At 33.6% G+C, this 20,332-nt stretch overlaps 1 protein-coding gene and 1 long non-coding RNA gene across 2 annotated transcripts in view; one reads left to right on the plus strand and one right to left on the minus strand.

Moving 5' to 3' along the window:
* The window catches only part of LOC122574509, a 308,890-nt gene that overhangs the window by 268,667 nt on the left and 19,891 nt on the right, over window positions 1-20,332 (plus strand). Inside the window, exon 4 of the mRNA XM_043742206.1 lies at window positions 13,086-13,256. Coding sequence (XP_043598141.1) covers window positions 13,086-13,256 — 171 coding nt within the window. The remainder of the gene's footprint in view (window positions 1-13,085; window positions 13,257-20,332) is intronic.
* Window positions 1-20,332, minus strand: part of LOC122574512 — a 281,783-nt gene that overhangs the window by 247,623 nt on the left and 13,828 nt on the right. The window lies entirely within an intron of this gene.

A 20,332-nucleotide genomic window follows, 5' to 3' on the forward strand; every position in this document is an offset into this window, starting at 1 on the left:
CTGGGAAACTTCTGTCCTGTTGCTCGACGCTCGACAGATTCGGCTTGTGAAACCCCCGAAAGCATAAAGTTTTAAAGAGATTTTGCGAGGATTTGCAAAAGAGGAAACTGGACCAGGAACACTATAAATCCTAGGCAAAAGACTGCGTGAATTTAATTTCGTCGCGTAATTTCTGACAGGCGTCTCTGTCTATTTTCGAAAGAAAGTATAAACTTGTGAAACAGAAAAACGGTGTAAAGGTACTCTCTAAATAGAGTTTCGAGAATGAAGAATGAACTCCGATAACGTTCCAAAGTAAATATAAATCAACCTACCCTCGAACAGTCTACCTGAGAGCTACCAACTCATAAAACGCGCCACAATATCTTTTTGCGAATAAAAATAAAGTATTCTCTTTCGGAAAATTTTCGGAGTATATGAAACAGAAAGCAGCATTTGTATTCTACTTTAAACTGAGACATTCGTTCGTTAAATAAAGTTTATGATTTTTAGACAAATTTTGCTTCATTCGTTTCCCTATTTATGCTTTTTCCCCGAAAATATTCACCTTTTTTATAAATTACTATTTAGATAATTTTAATAATAACTCGAGGAATGTCGTCTTTAATTTGTGGTGGAAAAAATCTATAGACAATAAACCACAACATTAGGAAGCTTTATTCGCCACAGAACCATTATTTCTCTTTTTTATTTGGAATATATAATGCGTATTATATATTATATTGCAAGTTGGATCTCAATTTGCAGATTTATGAGTTGGAACGAATAAAGTGATAGCTTTCCAATAATTAGAAATTTTGTTCGAAGAGCGAATGCCTAGATTGAAAATGGAACTCATGTAATAAAGGAATAATTTCATTTTTGATAAGTTAAGAGAAGATAGGATAAGGAAAGCGGAGAAGGTTAATAAGTATAGTGTTCGGGAGCGACGCGATGAACTTAGGAAAATTTGTAACTGCCAAGAATTTATCGGCGTAGCTACTTTCTCACTCCTTGGAGTTATACGAGAGGTCAGCAAAGGGATGACGCGAACTTCCTCCTTTGGATTTAAGTTTGTTATTAAACTCGCACGTCTGACCTCACATGCCTGCCAGCTTACTAACAAACTTGGCCTATTATTAAGCACACGTAAGGGAAAAGAGGCCTATCATGTTCATTACGTCGGAAGAGAATGTTTAAAAAGTTACCTATTTCTCCATATAACTTATTTTCCTGAAAAGTTCGAATTGAATCGTTTTAATTAGCACGACAGCAACGCTCTTTTATTTGACACGAGATATCCTGAGAAACGCGAAACGAAACTTCCAAAGTAGGTAGCACGGTTTAGTAGATAATATCCTTGTTTCGGTCAGACACTGGAGGAAATTACGGTTAATTAACTATGTATAGAAGTTGGCCAATTTCTCCGTTACAATTCCTCCTAAAGTGTTGTTAATAAGTAACGCAGAATGGTAGAACAGTCCTGTAAACAATTGAGACTCATCTTTATTTAAAATAGAGAATTGTGATACTAATACTCTCTTTAGGAATTTTTCCCATTTTTGGTGAACTTTTATTACTGATTATTACTTATTAAAGTAATTTATTAAAATATCCGCGGTATGCAAAAATGTATAAAATATTTAGATCGAGTTCTCGTCAATTAAATTTTTTTACAAACCCATGAAAGCACGTACCAATGGTTCTATTATTGGATTCGTGCTATGCAGATATCCAGCTTTCGCAAGAGACAGATATTAGCAGAAATACCATTTGATTCAGATAATAAGATGTATTGGCGTAATCGAATCATTCTGTGCTTCGGAACAGACACGAGGTGTTAACTTACAGAAGTCCCGTGAGAATAACAAGTCCTTCGGACTATCAACTATTCCTGTCATTGCATTTCAGAATTGGCTAATACCATCATACAATCGAATATCACGCATCACAGACCAGACCTTGATACTATTGAACGCGATTAATTATTACCATCTGCAATTCAAATAGCTATTTCGTTGTCTATAAACTCGTATCGCACTAAAATAATAAGATTAATAACTTTATCAGCAATTTTTAATTAATATCGTTTACAATCTCTAATCTCGGATCTGATTCCACGAAATAAATGTCAATTATTCCATTATTAGTCGATCTATCATTATTAACGAAGCAATTATTTAGTTAATTTCGCTTTACATCGTTATACACCACATAAATATAGATACAGATATAGTTTCTATAATATATATAATTCAAAAGCTAATAGATAAATATACAGATATATCAATTGATTCACTAACTATATAAATTCCAATATTCGTTCTGCTCATTGAGGCATTTTAAAATACAATAGATGTTTTATGACTAAACGATAAATTTTTCACGATGCGAAATCGTAACTCAATGTCGATATATCGACCTGTCTGGCTGTGGCACTCCCGTTCTATTTATGAATATTAAAATCTATCCATCTGTATATAAATATAAAATTTTGTATTATGTACTTTATATGAAACTATTATACTTACATTTCATTTCAATAATTCAATTCATTTTCAATAATTTCTGATTTTGTATAAAATAGCTAAGAACACGTGAAATCTGGAAATTTAATTTTTCCTCTCAAATCTAATTTATTTACTTATTATCGTCCTAAACATAGTTAACTTTGAAATTTAATTTTCATTTTATATCACGGATTTAATTCGTATCCCTTACTACTGTCTGACCAGTGGAGCGTCATTTTACTTGTAAAGTCTACTACAGACTTTAAACGTATCACTGAAATGATATCACTAAGTTATTTTGGCTAGAGAAATAACTAAACAATTTTATATCCTGAATGCCTCGACACTAAACACTTTGTAATTTAATTTGCGATTTTTATCGCAGATTTAATTCTTATCACTCGCCAATGTTACGTAACTCGTTTATCGTATGACAGCGTAACGGTGAGAATGAATGGGCGATTGGCTTATCGTTGGAACGTTTATCTTAGCTCGGCAACGGAAATTACAGAAAGAGCACACCTGCAAAAGACATAATATGTCAGTCAAAAGTCTCGTACTCTATATCAAGAGTATGAACGTCCGCTCTATCGATCGTATTTGCACCAAGCTCTTGAAACACGATAACATGCAGTTCTAGCCAGTCTCATCAAGCAGGTAATTCATCAGCAATAATAGCATTTCACAGCCATTGTATGATGGTATCGATCTAGTCAGTTATATCGAATTCAGACTAATCCTCCACCTTGATCCGTCTTTGAGGCTTAGGATAATTAAAATTATCCTTCATTTGTTAATAGAAGCTAGTGTTAAGCAAATATGTTTCATGGTTCTTTCATTTTTGCGCGCGAAGAATAGTACAAGAGTACTTAACAAGTATATACTTCTAAAAATAAGAATATACTTTTGTATATTATATTATATACTGTATACTTATATTTATATACCGAAAGAATTTAAATTGGAGAATATAAAGAAAAATTGAAGGAAATATGATGCTAATTCTAATAGAGAATTGTAGTGGCAAAATTAATATGCAATAAATCTTAGTATAAATATTATAGTAATTGAAAGAGCGATTAGATACTGACTAGAGAGAGAGAGAGAGAGAGAGAGAGAGAGAGAATTGTGAAACTTACTGAAAAGATGATACAGCTGAATCTTTTTCGGAAAATGAGATAATTATATGACATCCAGATTGATTTAGAAAACTGTTATGAATTTGCAGGCTTTTATGAGTACGTATTATACTGACTTTATTTTATATGCGTACTTACCATGATAGAACAGAAAACTATAATTATTTAACTAAAAGTATTTCATAATAAATTAATATATTACAACTAGAGCAACTAAATCAATAAAATTAATCAACTCGTAACGGCTAACGACACGCACAACTCATGCCAACTAACGACAACTCACAACTCGTGTTAATCAATGACAACAACTACCTTTACCTCCAAAGCGTCCCTTCTGAACAGTTTCCATACATACCACATACACGTTTTTATAGTCGTCCATGACCAAATATGATCACGTTCGGCCTTCCAGGCAACCGCTTTTCTGAAAGAGCCACAGACCTGTCGCTGGGCCCGATAACTCATTTCCCATCCCGTCTGCCGCGTCAGCATTTTCACTTTCTATCTGCACTGTAGCTCGTAATGCTTGCAAGTTCATCGAGTTTCACATAATTATTTCACGATACTACGATATAATAATGTAATAATGTTGGGAATTTAACTTTACCTATAACTTGTTCGCATTAAAAATAAAAAAAAAAAAATGTTTCACCCCTTATATGTTACGTTATTATAATTTCGGATTGATTTAAGAAGTATAACTAAATAATGAATAGTTATTTGTTTCGCAACAAATATCCGTGCTTCGTTGCTCAAAGAATTATGCTCTAACGAAAGGAAATTTTATTCTTCTCCAACGAGCCATAGCACGCTTAAACCAAGACGGATTTTAATCCCAACTTTACTCATAAACATTAGCCCCTTCTCGTTTCGCCTTTGCATCCCTTTTAATACATCTATATAAAAAAAAAAATCGAGGCGATGGAAACAAAAAGATACGGCCAGACGATATTGCGCTAGTGGAGAAATTTACGAGTAAATAAACGCCAGTCATATTTGATGATAAAATTTAATAAAGGTCCACACGGTTAGATATAGACCATGTTCCACAATTAGTTGCGAGGCCGGAAATTTGTCGAAAACGCGAGAAGAATAAGAAAACTTTGTTTCTGCAATCAGTTTATACCGTAATTCAAGCATTCTGTCATCGAATCAAATTCGACGCTATTGATACCAATCAATAATATGCTATTGAATTTCCTCATTGCAGTATAGCTGAATAAATAATAGTCCGTAGACTGTCTGCGATCGTTCTGCACACAAACGAAATTGGACACCGCTAAAATTAGTAATTAACAATCGATCTTCGTTCGTTAAAAAATACCAAACAAGAGTTTAACGAAGAAGTTCACAATAAATAAATACAATGGCTACAATTAATTGGTAGTGTAATAAATTTCGTATGATTTAATAGTACCTGCATATAACGACAAAAATTGGATATGAATGAAGATGAAACGCAGAACCTGATGAAAAAACTTTTCATTGGAAAACAAGGATATGCGCCAATACCTTTTGCCATTCTAGAAATTTTTATTATTATTTGATTTTCGTTATTTGAAGTAATGTTAGAAGGATTGTAAAATGAACCGGAAAATAATGGAAATTATAGAAATATTCATATGTTTGTGAATAAAACTAAATGATTTATGTCTCGTTTATTAAATGTTATAATTACTTTCTATATTTGATATATACATGTACAATTGGCTGTTTTGAACTTTCGGGAAATTTCATATTTTTATGAACGTAACCAGAAAAATGCAATCTAAATATCAATACGTTTCGCTAACTAAATACTATAACAAGTATTACACTTTAGATATTTCATATATTTGTGCGAATTATATGCATTCTCTGTATTTTTCTACCATTAGCTTTCTCATAAATAAATGCATGAGTATCAACAATCAATTACATAATTAATAATTATTACGTACAATGTTTTATCCAATCGCTGCTCGTTTACCAATAAGTGTTTAACAGATATTCTCGGGAAAACTTGTCGAGGCCAATCGATAAATGCATCGTCACTCTCGAAATTACTAAACTTTATTGCTGGAAACACGGTTAAAAAGATCAGAAAAAGTGTTGCGTTGAAAAATGGTATCGAATTGCAGGAAGCAACGTCGAGAAACAAAGAGGGGAAGAACAAGTTGTAGAACGAAAAAGTTGTTTTCGAGCTATTGTAATAGCCGCCACGTTATTTTCTATCTGGCGCTTTATAAGGGTAAAAGCATCGAAATGGCAAGGAAGCCAAAACGGCCATTACGAAGTGATAAAGAAAAACGTGAACCGCTGAAGAAACACGGATCAAGAAAACGATTAGATTACTCGAGCCCTGTAGTCGATTAGTCTTCACGATAGTTTACAGGTTCGCAAGAAACTTTCCAACCTAGTAGAAAAAGTTAACCGGCAATTATCTCGAGTGACTGGCTAAAGAATATAAGGGGCAACGAAGTTCAGACGAGAAAGATCGTAAAATTTTAATTGCTACATTATTAACGAATCGAATTGTATAACGCGAATATTAAATGAATAAATTATTAAAATTTAAACGAAATTATGGATTAAATTATAAACAGAACCACGCGCGCCAGTTGTCATCGAATGTAGCTTTAATTAAAATTTTTCTTCAACCGTTAATTATAAATATTCGATGCTACAACGTTGAAACAATGGGAAACGACACCAGCTGTAATCCCCTCACTTTCATCAGAAATAAAATCATAGAAAAATGAAAGATTAAAGAATTATTCACATTTGCTTCGTCGTTGAAAAAAGCGATTACAATCTACGGTTATTCAGTCTTTTGTTCCCGGGATCGACGGGACCAGGCTAAAGCGATTTCACACGGTTGCCTTCGCTTCTAAACGCTTTTTAAATTTTGTAGTTAAAACGAACTTTCTATCGACCATCGTTCTATGATAACATCTTAGCACAACTCGAAGCACGGACGAGAATACTTGCTGTAAGTTAGTTAAGAAGGCTGTTGTTCGAATAAGCTCAACGAAAGTATTATATTCGCGAGCGAGTGAAAAATGGGAGAAAAATGGCAGGGTCTCAGAGCGAAATAATAAAATTGAAGACAAAACAGGAATGAAAAGCTTGCGCATAGTTTGAAAGAAACAAAGGAGAAAAACTGTTTCGGTGTCGGCGGTGAATATTTTTACGCCCCTTTATTTCAGCTAATAGCCTGTCTCAACATTTATGTGAAAGTTCTCATTCACCTGCCTCTCACGGAGGATCATTACGATTTCTCTTTTATCCTATTCACGCCTCGACTTTCATTGATAGGACTTTCATCAGATCCAGATATTATTAGTAAATCTTCTACATAACTGGATTCGAATTCACTTCTGACACGAATAAGAATGACTGTGACGAAGTAATGATATTTACCAATTCATCCCTTTGCGAATGATATATAAACATTTCATATTAGAACTACCGATTTGTAGTATGCGAATGATTTGAAATTAAAGTGATGTAATGAAAACAAATAGATACACGTAATCGTGTCTAGCGTGTCAGATCGCTAATAAATATACTTTCCGTCGTAAGTATTAAGATACTTGCTGGTCTCACACAAGGAAATGATTTAGAATATGTAAAAAGAAATTTGTAAAAGTTATTTACATCGAAGTTGCAAATTAGGGTTATCATGTTTCCCTAAGTTTTGTAACAGTTGTGGACGGGAGTGTAAGTAAGAAATAAAGTATTAGGTTGTCGAAAACAAAAACAAAGACAAAAGTTTCTTCCTTTTTAGAAAGAAATAATCGATGAACAACATTTTTTGTTTTATATTATTTTATTGAGTTATGTATGATATGTTCCGATAGAACAAAATGAATCACACATAATTCAATGAAATAATATGAAACAAAAAATATTGTGCATCGATTATTTCCTCATAAAACGAAAGAAACTTTTGGGACAACCTAATAATAATTAATAAAAAACTTTGCTAACGACTAGCTTTGTGCTTTACGAGCATCGAAAACAGTTCTGGCGAAAAAAAGTGAAAAACATCGAGAATTAATTTTGCCAAAAGCATTTGCATGCTTTCAGTAGTTTGCAAAATCACAAAATATAAAACTCGTCATTTTTAGTTCTAACGTTAGGAAAAACGAAATACTCTTCGGAACAATAATTTTGCAATATTTCGTGTAATATCTCCTGGGTTTTAAAAAAAATCGCAATTGTAAAAAAGTCGTAATGAAAAGAACGTATGGTAATTATAGCCAGCAATAAAAGTAGCAGTTGACAAGAGAACAAACCAATAACTACGCTGCAAGCCAGCGATACGAATTGCAATTACATGAGTAATTCAGCAACAATCAGCAAATGGTAAAGAGTCGCGCCGCCCATTGGCCTATCAGTGGCCTTATTGGATACTTGTGGATTATATGAACAGCATTTTAAAGATCTCGTGATTTCATTCGGAACAACGAGTTTTGATACATCGAAAATCGTGTAATTTTACTGCATCCAGTAGCGTGAAACAACTTCTGCAAACACGCATCGTTTGCAAATGCATTATCATTGGCCAAAATTCATTTAGTATTCGATGTAATCTCACCAAAGACATGTCTCAAAGGAAATGAAACAAAACTCTATTATTCTCCATGATAATTACTATAATGAAACGAAGAAGAATGACAAACAGAGATCAATAATTTTCATTTGGATTTACATAATTATTCGGATTCGTACAATCTATAAGAAGGTCATTTTTATTAAAACAAAAAACTCTACGATATTACGATACAAAATTACAGTGTAATACTATTCCAAAATGATTAAAAGCTGTTTCACTCATAGTGGTTATAAGTACTTGAGCATTGTTGTATTTTTAATATTACTTTTAAATATCAATTAATTAGATCTAATTGTAACTATATCAAATTTCGTATCACTTAAGAGTATTTTTACGAGTATCTTTAGAATATTTTATGACTACGAAACTTTAGTATTATAAGAATGAAATGTATAGCATCTGAAAAAAGATACTTCATTGGAAAATACTTTTGTACTTTTATATTACTGTATACTTATTTAGATTTAAATAATAGGCACAATATGCTTTACGTAAATAAAAATAACCTCGTTATAAGAATTGTATGAAGATTTTTCTCAGAGATTGTTAAACTGCTGATATTTATACAAATTCGCGTTTTTATGTAATAAAAAAAAATTGATCTCAAATAGAAAATTGTTTCGACTATTAAATATCGCAAGGGATAAATATACTTCGCACATTTCTTATGATTCTGTATATTATGTACATTCCATGAATTGTTGTATCTTGAAGCTTCTCATAACTGCATAAAAATCCGCAATCTAGCGATCGTATTCTAAGGAGCACAACAATTGCAATTTGTTCCTTTGTTAGTTGCCATTTATATGCTTCCGAGTACAATACCTGAGAATGGTAACGGATTTGTAGAACTATCGGGAAACTGGTGAAAGCTTTTGTTTCGAGATATGAGAAAGACTCGAAAGCGATCGAGTGCGTTCGTTTATTTCGCTTTTATTGAGGTCTCTGCAACGGGGCCTGCAATTCCGCGCGGTTTGGGCGCAGCCGGTCCGTTTCAATTAACGATAACGTCATTTAGTCGCTTCACAAAGGGATTTGCAATTTCGAAACAACCTCGGGATGAGACTACCTGTGAAAACGCAAAAACGTTTCGACATAAGAACTAAACTGATTCATTGAAACAATGAAAATAAAATAAAGAAGCGGAATCATCCAACACTTTCTATAAATTTCATTCACGAGAATTTATACATATAAAAGCCGTTATCTAAAATTTTAATTTTCTTCTCTTCTTGTTCTCTTTCTTAAAGTAAGAAGAAGGATTTTCTATCAATTTCTGTTTTTAGAAATCCTCTTTTGTAGAGATTCGTTGTTCTAGCTATTAAATGATTTTATGGTTAAGACACGGGTCTATCGGTTCCATGAACGAGTAGATCAGCCCATTACAACCGTTCTCATTCATCATTTATCTCACCTTTCTCCTATCACCCTTACTTGAACCTCTCCTGTTCCTCAAGAACGGGCAGGGAAAGCTTAAAGGCCGAAGAGGAAAAATGAATCTGGAAAGATCGAAGAAAAGTCTACAAAAACCAATCTTGGCGAGCAAAAACAGAAGGAAAAGACAGATAAATGGGAATACGATGGTCAAAGATAAAACTCGAAAGACAGAAGAAAATATCTCCGAAAGGATTGCGAGCTGATGATTAAATCGTTCACTGAAAAAGTAAAAACTGTTAAAACCTATACAAATCTTATCTACAGAAACTACTGCAAATTAAACAAATATCTAACATCATCAAAGAAGTCGCTCTATCGTGTTTCCATAATTTTAGAGAGATTTTACAAATCACTAATACTAGCAAATATTTAACATAAGAGTAGCATGTTTGTAATATCGCAATGGAATATATTATTATTATATATTCTGATATTTGTAGTTTAATGATGGTTTATTTACAATGAATGGATTGTACAGATGTAGACAGAAAAACGATGGTTGTTTAGCATGAACTAGTCACAATAACGCGCTATAATTTAGTGGTTCACTCGCAACTCTCGCTACAACGGATTCAACGTTCTCTCTCGACAAAGACTTCTCGATTCACACTCTCTGACTTCCCAACTAATAACTGACTGACTTCCCGATTGGCACTGCCTGCTTTCGCATCCCTTTTGTCTTTCCTTAGACCCACCACGTAGGCCTTTTTTACAAAACTATACAATTGAAGAACGTCTCGGCTCTCGCGACATTGTATGTGGTTTACACGCTAACTCCTAGGCCTTTTGTCCGCGATACTACATGTTCGATAACGAAAGAAATAAAATTCTACGAGTAAATTCTCTAAATTAGAAATTAATCGCAAGTAACTCTCCGATTGGAAAGTTATCAAATTGTAAAAACTGTTTGTGCAAATTATCTTTTGTGCCTGAAGGATTGGAACTTAAAGGTATAAGAAAGTAATTTATAATATATAATCTATTGTAAGATAATCTGTTCGTGGAAATTTAAATCGTTTCAATAAAGAAAAGAAATTTATAATCTGCCACTTGATACCTAAGTAACTATAACGATATCATTGACTAGTAAATTATCGCATAAGAAGGTTTCCATCTTTTAACTGAAAATCAAATATTCGCGATATTTAAGCGAAAAGTTAACAGGTATGGAGAAAAATCTGTGCCTGAAAGAAATTGATAAATATATTCGATCCATTCTATATGGATTTACCAGATGCTAAAACGCAGAAAGTGCCTGGGATAAAATGGCGTGCAACGTTGTGGAGAGAAGCTGAGCTGCTTCCAGCGTAACAGGAGATAACGCAGACTCGTTTCTCGCTACATAAACTCATCTTCCACGGGCGCAACCCGTGGACTGACTACGACTATACAACAGGGAACGAAAATCCTGCCGGAGATCGGGCTTGAACCTCACTCGAGCGCGTTCTTTCGTTACTGCTCGCGAAAAATGTCGTGCGCCCATCAAAAGCCGCTCAACCGAAATAAATCGCGGAGACCAGTTAAAAAATGGAACCCGGTTGATCATTCGGATCCATGTCAAAAAACGTAAAAGAAAAATAACACACTGGTAAGAAAAATTGATAATTACATAAAAATTATAAAGAAACCTGGAAACAGAAGAAGAAGGAAATTCTATTGGCTATTTAAATTTATGTAAATAAGGAAATTAATATAGGGAATAAATTTGAAAGAGATATAAATAAAGAAAATTAGAAATACCAAATGGAATCCCGTTAGTCATTCAAATTTATATGAATGACAAAATGAATGGGAGTAAATCGGAAAAAATATAAATAAAGAGAATAAAATGCAACCCTCTCAGTCACTGAAATTCGTGTAAAAACGAAAAATGTAGTAAATGAGGAGTTTGAGAATTATTATGCATAAAAATTGCGAAGCTTATAGAAAATTTTAGAAAATTTTATAATCATGAACTGAAGTAATCTGGACCTGTAATCGTTTACGACGTGAAACTAAAAAAATATTGCACTTAGAAAAATGTCTCAAGATTATTTCGTAACCTCTGAATAAAAATTCTTAATAACTATTTAACCAGCCAATGGGGTGGCCAAACGAAAAATTGAGTTTGTAATTCGAGCATATTCAATCTCGTATTTGCATTTTATGCAAATTTAAAGAGAGGCAGAGAGAAATAGGCGTCCGTATAATTGGAAATTTAAAAATCGTGTTGGTGAAATTCCTACAACAGTGAACACAATTTTAAAATGATAAACATTTGTAAATCGATAAACTACGATTCTCGATTCCACGGAAGAATTATTAATTATTTAATGTAGCCTTTCTGTTCAGACAAGAAAACAAAATGTAATAACAGTTTGGATATGGAAAATCTGAGATAAGGACTGGTAGATACTAAGAGCTTACTCGTAGTTTTCCTTCGCGATAATTTTCGTCGGAATACTTGGAGGCAACTTCGAACGCACTTACGAAATTTTAGGAGGAAATCCTCATAGTTATCTCGAAAACTACTCTCATCTGAAGTTTAACTTACTTCTATCGCTATGATTCCTCTTAAAATTATTCTGATAGTGAACAACAAGTAAACACGAGATTTTAATAATTTCGACGAGTCCAATTTCACGTCCTAATTAAATTCATCGTGCGTTATTACGATACCTCTATTAGCGTTCCACTACGCGAGATATAACGTCGAAATGACCGACATTATGAGTAAATATGCACGTGCACAGAGAAAATTTGCACGCATCCTATAAATATTTGCAAATTATCTAAAAATACAAGAAAAATATATCATCCTCTATTGCTTTTATTCTTAGGATAATAGAGACACGTACTATATTTGTATCTGGTATTGTTTTAGAAAATGAAATTTATATAATAGTTTCGAATTACAAATGCTAAAAATATATGGAAAAGATTAATGTTGGGAAGTTGTTTTATGTTATGCGATGAATCGCGGCATAAGTTAGCGACACGTAATTATGGCTAGACATTTGTCCCCAGGCATATGAGACGGAAACTAATTCTATCCGAGTTACGCTAGACGAATTTGTAGAGCAATGTATATGCATAACTCATGTTCTCGCACATAATGCTTGTTATATGTTTTGCAAAAGCTAAGTAACACAGGGGAATGAGAAAGTTATTCTAAAAATGAAATCACAAAAATATTCTTCTGATATTATTTTAAAAATTTATAAAATATTTAAAATATTCTAGGCAAATATGAAAAGTTCTTGAATACTCTAGTTTTACAAAATTAATGGAATAACGTTTCGAAGAAAGTCAGAGGTCAAAAATTCAAGTTAGAATTGAATATAAACGTTACTAATGAGATCGATTGAAAGGTATACTCGATAGTTTTCTTCGAAATACAAAGGGACATTAAAGATAAAAACTTCCGACTTCTTTCAGGTATCCTTCTTCTCAACCAGCCCGGAACTGTCCAACAAACAACGCTTCGAATATTTCTCGCGTACAATACCGAGCGATCACTATCAAGTAAAAGCAATGGTGGATATCGTGAGGAATATAGGGTGGCGTTACGTATCTATTATATACGAGGAAAGCAATTACGGAATTAAGGTAACGTATGTTTTTCTCCATTGATATTAAGCCAGATATTTTACAAATTGTATATATTAATTAAATTTTTATGTTATTGCTGAAAGTGTAGTGTACAAATAATGTATGACTTTATACTGGTCGGAAGATTTTCGTTAAAAATTTGGGGGAAGGTCATTGGTCTCTTTAAGTCGCTTTTACGAATTCCAAATAGCAATTTCCATTAGATATTAATAAATAATAATAATAATAAATAATAGTAATAATAAATAAATATCATAAGCATACTCGTTAAACAGTTGTATTTATTTTTCGTTAAATAGCTACGTTCATTTTCTACAAAATGAAGTATTGTATATTTTATACTAACCGGTATATATTCATAAACAAGGTTCGTAAAAATTCACTGTTCTCTTTTATATCATTTCTATGGGAATGGGAAGATAATTTTCGTAGAAACCGCCCTCTAGTGTATCGTTCGTTCCATTTCCATTTTACCAAAAAGTAAATCACATGAAGCGGAATATCCATCGTTTTAATGACCGATACCTGAATTACGGCGTGAAGATAATTATTGGACTTATACGTAACTACAATGAGGATGAGTGATGAATTAACAAGGATATATCGCGTCGATGTGCATAGAGAAAATAAGCGGATACGCGCAAAAAATACGATCTCGCCCCTGTGAAATTCGGTACGAACAGTTGATTGATTCGGCCGGATAAGTGTTCTGAAACAATGCATTCAACAGACAATGCGATCACAGCTGCAGCTATCAACTCCAGAAAATACCCATTTAACCATCACGCATGGCGTATTCATTGTAATTTTTAAATAAATGAATCTCTATGATCAAATTACCGCGACGCACTGTTCACACGAGTCGAATGAATACCACATTATTTCGTCGAATTTTCAGAAACTTGTCACTGTCAATTAGTAGTTGAATATAACAAAAGTATAAATCTGTTCTCTACCCTACGAATTTTATTTTGTTTAAACAGAATTGCCATCGTTCTTCATTTTCCAAACCATAAACTCCATTACGAAGGGTAAATCAGTACATGTATTTTTTTTTTTAATTGTCAAATAATTCTTACACATCCTCAGTTTATATTTTCCACTGTCTGTCACGTTCCTCATTTTTTTAAATAAAAAGGCAAAGAAGGATGAGATTATATAAAAAATAGAGAATGCTTTTGATACCGTTAAATTGCAGTCACATTAATTTACATTAAAATCCACGAAACTGCATTATAGCATCCGTTCAGCCAGAGAACGTGAAAGCTACTCGACCACAATTCACCGAATATTTCACGGCACACCAGAAACTGCAGTGTATTTCATTTGCCTGACATATACGTAATCAAATAATTCCGTGCAAGAGCGCGCTAGTCGTCAGGGTTCTTTCATTTTCTCTGTTTCGGCCGCGGGCTGCCTTGTTTAACGTGACGATCACAAAGGTACAATTCTAGGCTGCAACTTGCCAACGTATGTATTCATTTTTGGACGGTCTCCTCTTTTTTCCGGTCTCACGTCGCGTCACTCATTCCCGTCTGCTCCACGACTTCCTATTGCTGTCGTAATCGCCACTATGCTAATCGAGCGTAATTAAAACCACAGAGGACTGAGTTATTTTGGGAAATTATTCTTAGCAGTGAACGTCATGGAGAGAAATTTACTGAAATTTTCCTTCACGCTAGTCGTGCGTGAACTAAAACCGCGTGACGATATGACAGATACTATATGTGTTCGTCTTTGTATATACGACAGATAATAATTTTTAAGTCAATAGATATTTTATTTCATGTTTAATATCTTCTTATCGATATCAATGCTTTTTCGTTCGTTCTTTATTTATTTCAATTTTTTATCTCGTGTAATTACTGGATCGAGAAAAACATTTTCCGAGTTTTACTGGTCCATCATTTCAGATTTTATACGAAAGCGATAGCATGTTCGTTTTAATAAAACTCGAATGAATTTATCATTCGGCCTAATAGCTTTAATTTTTAGAGAAAAGATTCTTTAACGATTCCTTAATTGTGAATTTTATTTCCTTTGTCTTTTATATTACTAGCATAAATTTACATGTAACATTGTTGAATAAATTTTATGTCAGATGATTATATTCCTCCATTTATCCTAATATTGTACTTCCATTTATAAATCGTCTATTCCAATTTTAATTTCACTGGAAAGGACGGCAACGTATAAAGGAGAAAAAGACGATAACGACATTGTAATTGCAATTGTGCAAGGAAGATATCGGAACAACGAGGAATAGGAAAGAGACACGGAGATAAAATTCGCTACGTTTTCGCGAAACAATGTAGAAGAAGAATACGTTTGTAACATGCATGCATAATATTCGGAATTAATTCGTTGAACGAAAGAAAACAATTGAAGAAAGGGTAAAGAGAGAGAGGGAAACAGATGAAAAATGAACATATCGCGTGCAAAATCTTGAACACTCGCCTGTTAATAATACGATCACGAAACGAGTAGCGTGCGTGCATAAAACAAATCGGCTTTACATCTCATTAGAGTACCACGAGAACGAAATTAATAGACGAGCGTAGTGTAAATGCATGCATGTAAATAAACGATTCGGTATTTCATATCGATATACATCGGCAACCGAAACGAACTGTACATGTTGCAATATCGATGTTAATGGACTCGTTCGACATCGAACTCCACGATAATTGGTATCTCCAATTCTTTTAGCTTAAAAGGGGAAAAAAATCTAAAAAGAAAGAGTGGTGCCACTCTGATAATAATAGTTTAATGGAATTGTAAAAAGAAATAAAAGAATAGCAGAAGGGTTTAACGAGAAATATACGAGCGAGAGATTAGGAAAAACGAGAAATAATAAGCCACTAAGTAATCGGGATAATTCGGCAAAAATTGAGAATAATAACAGCAATAAACATTGATTTTGAAAGTAAGCTCTCGCTGGATTAATATATTAATTGTACAATATTCTCGATGGAGAAAAAAGATTTCTGAAGAGGATAAAATACGTTTAGCGTCTGTAACTGAAAGAAATGGAAGAATGAAATTTCCTGAGGGCAAAGCTAGAATTGAAAGTTACGTTTGATACAGTGAAAGCGAGTAGTTGGATATGTCAACCATGTGATATTACATCAGACACATGATATATAACATGCAACGTACGCTACCTACCAGACCTCCATCCAAAGTTTTAAGAAATTTTGTGACAAGTTTTGCAGGACAGATTGAAATGTTGAAACTTTTATAAAGAAGATTTATTTCTGGAATGTTAAATTTCGAACAAACCTTACGTTTGGATAGATATGGAGAATCATAGGAAGATAATTTAACCGTTTAATGTGCAGTGATGGATAAAAGAAAGTTCAACTGCTAAGTGAAAAGCGAACTACAATTTTACAAAATTATGGAATTATATTTGACAAGAGCAATTAATCTATGTTATATACAGGGTTTGAGAATCGCTGTACATCCATCTTCTGGCGCTTAGAGAAGTTTACCAAGCTTCAGAGATATTTTACTAGCTTCTTAGATATTATAATATTAAATAACAGACGAAGTGTCGTACCTTTTTTATTCTTCATCTTCGTTTTATTTTGATTCGGAGAAGCGTCTCTTAAATATTCTACCATCTGTTGCCGAACATCCTGTATATTCCAGTTACCGTAACGTAGTAAAAAGTGTCGAATACAAGTTATAACAATAATATTCATATACGCAAGTATTAATATTAAACTTCCATTTGTCCATTTAGCATTATGTATACGTACAATATCGATTTTCGTGATTTGGAACATTCGGCTACCTCTAATTTAATTGTTCATTTATCGTTCTGTTGACACAGGTACGCCAACAATTATCGAACTTTGAAATCTCTCTGTTCGTGTACGTTCCCTATCAAACTAAATATCTGCTACAATTATCTTTGAAACGACATCAAACGATAATGCTAAAAAAAAAAAACAGGACTGATTTACCTTGGAAAAGGAAAGAACATATATAATCCTGAAACAATCTCTAAAAAAATGAAAGAAAATATTTAAAAGTTCTAGATTCGATCTCCTCTTTATTTCATATCCAACATGTATATTTCGAAATTATAATTCAAGTGCAATTAATTATAGAACTAATGAGCTCAACGTGCTTTAAATCGGCATGACATTCAACTAGCTGCACAGTTGGGAAATCGTGGTCGAATAAATTCTTCGTGTTAAGCACGAGTGAATGAACGAACGCAATTAGAATGGTACCGACCAACCGACCGAGGTTACATTACAGTCCGTTAAATACTTCATCCTAGGCACGTTAAATCGCGTGCATATAGTCAATCCCGCGACATTTTGCACAGCGCGAATAGACGGAAAAACGAGGAAGGGAGCAGACGTACGATAGAGAAAACAGGCACACACCTAATTAGGTTCTTCTCGAAATACGTAGCTACATAACAAACGACCTTGCATGGCCCACATTATCCTCACGCCAACCGACGGGACAGATGCAGTTTTCTGCGCGTAAAAAATTCCTTCGAATAGATGATAAGCCTTGTCTTACTTATTCGTATCGAAGTCGACCGATATTTGTCCGTTAATGTTATTAACAATTAATCGTGCCGCTGAAAAGTTACACCGATCGACTTCATAAATTGAAATGTAGAAAAATTTTCTCAAATTTATATGAACAAAGGAGATTCTTTCAAATTAACAGAAAGACTATCGATGTTATTTCGAGAAAGATATTTGAGATCGATGAATATATCGCCGAATCGTGTATTTAATTATACATTAACATTATACATTATACGTTACTATTATACGCAAGGATGCTATAGTTAAGTCTTTTGATTTTGATTACATAAATTTGCAACTTGCTAATTCCATAGGAACGTAGAAAGTACTGCATCCAGTTAATAATTTCCTAATTAATTTATACATTTTCGCAACAGTTCTGAATATTGAACCGTATGGATTCTCCTGAGCAATAGGCATATAGAGGCTCGGGAAAATATTTGAACATTTCTATTGAACATTGAATATTTGAATTTCATTTTTCTCAGCAGCATATACGTTCTATAACACAATATTCGGCCCAAATTTTCTTCTGGTATAAAAACAGCTCTAACGTCACGAAATTGCTGTACAGGTATACGCCGTTTAAGATAACAGGACAATTACCAAATTAAACTCCATACTGATACTCATCTTATCCTAAACCATATGAAACTCTATTCGAAATAATTCAATAGATAGCCAAACAACCTTGACTTAAACAATTTACGGCTAACGGTCAAATGCTTGTGGTTAATGAGATCTAGTCTCGAATCTTTAAGAGTTAGTAGCCACGAACTTGGAATTTCCAAAGTCAGGAAACGTTGTCATCGAAAATTTATGATGGGAGAATTTTTAACACAGGAACTCAAGCTTGAGAATATTTAACACGAAAATTAAAAATTTAAGGACTTTACTTTCTTAAAGAACCACAGAAGCTCCAGATTTAAAAAGGTTATCTCTAGTCGAAGTTAAAAACTCGAATCTCAAAATTTTCAAAGTCGGGAAGCTTCAATCTCGAAAGCACAGTTTCCAAAAGTTGAAGAGCTTAGATAAATAGATAAATTGGAAAGCGTAGATCTTGGAGTAAATATTGATCTAGGCACGTTCAGATCAAAAAGCTTTGACATCTCTTATCTCGCGAACTCTCAAGCTTAAAACGACTCGAAGTCAACAATGCACTGATCTATCTAAGCTCTGAAATCTTGATACCGCCGGTAAGTGCTACCATGTCGCAAAAAAAGATTGATGATCGTGGTATCCCGAAGGCGTTCTAATTACCATTTATGTGTCGCGTGAAAGCACGATCTTATGTCAAGATGAATATAAACTCGTTGTATCGCGGAAAAAAAGTATAAAAAAGCGACGAAAGCGACGAGAATCGTTCATTAAACGATGGTCTAGTGGATACAGATATCTTACAAAAATGTCACAGTCAATAAACAATATCGCGATACGGTGGAATTTCGAGATTGATAAATATTCACTCAGACACGGTTGAAAGGATAACCTTTCCTTGTTTCGATAACCATCTCACGTTTATCCCTCTTCTTCGTTCGAAGTGTGGTATAATAACCAGACGTCTGTAATGGTATAAAATTGACTTTCACGTACACGGTAAAATCGAATTTTCACGCGATCCAAAGCGAAGGGGAGCTAGGTATTCCATGAGATGTACTGATTGAAAACGATGAAAGGGACGTGAATACAGGGCGTGATCCTGGCACGATAATGCTTGCATGTTTCGAGTTAGATCTCGATAGATTGCGATAGATTACTCTATGTACTTACAACATAAATTTAATTTGTTTTTAAAATAAAATCAGGTATATCTCGAAACGTACTTCTGTCCACTTCAAACTCTTTCATACATGTACATGGTACATGCAGCAAATAGAACATTAAAATAGTCAGACTATTAATTTGTACATAATTTGCTTTCACGAATAAAATACAGAATTTTAGAGTTAATTTTAGAAATATTACATAGTTTCTTCATTTTTTTTTTCTTTTTTTTTTGGTGGATCGTCTCATATTGTGCGTTGTACGTTGTACGTTGTCACGTCGTGTGTACCCGTGACAGCCAAATTGTAATACATTCTGTCAACTTCGCTTGTAATTTATCGCGACTCATCACGTACCCACTTCACCACTACAGAACAATGGACAGGTGTATGGCCAGCGGAACGCCATTGACCTAGATATTGATTCAACAATGACATATGCACGTCCTTTCTCCTTCCCCCACAAGCACGTATATGTTACTGAATGCATTTTGTTCTTGAGGGTTTAAGATGCACCCTTCATTTCCATACGTTACACTCTATATATACAAGACAGTATTTTCAATTGATGTACATGTACATACAAGAAGAACGAAACCAAAGATATTAAATATTCTTTTCTTTTTTTTTCTTCCTTGACCTAAATTCTATCTCTTTCCGTGACACTCTTACAGTAGTTCGAACGGTATTAAAAAAATTAAATATTATTATCTGCAAAGTATTGAATACGAGAACGCAATATTATTTATCT

This window comes from Bombus pyrosoma, linkage group LG13, assembly GCF_014825855.1.
Source record: "Bombus pyrosoma isolate SC7728 linkage group LG13, ASM1482585v1, whole genome shotgun sequence".
NCBI classification, from domain to species: domain Eukaryota; kingdom Metazoa; phylum Arthropoda; class Insecta; order Hymenoptera; family Apidae; genus Bombus; species Bombus pyrosoma.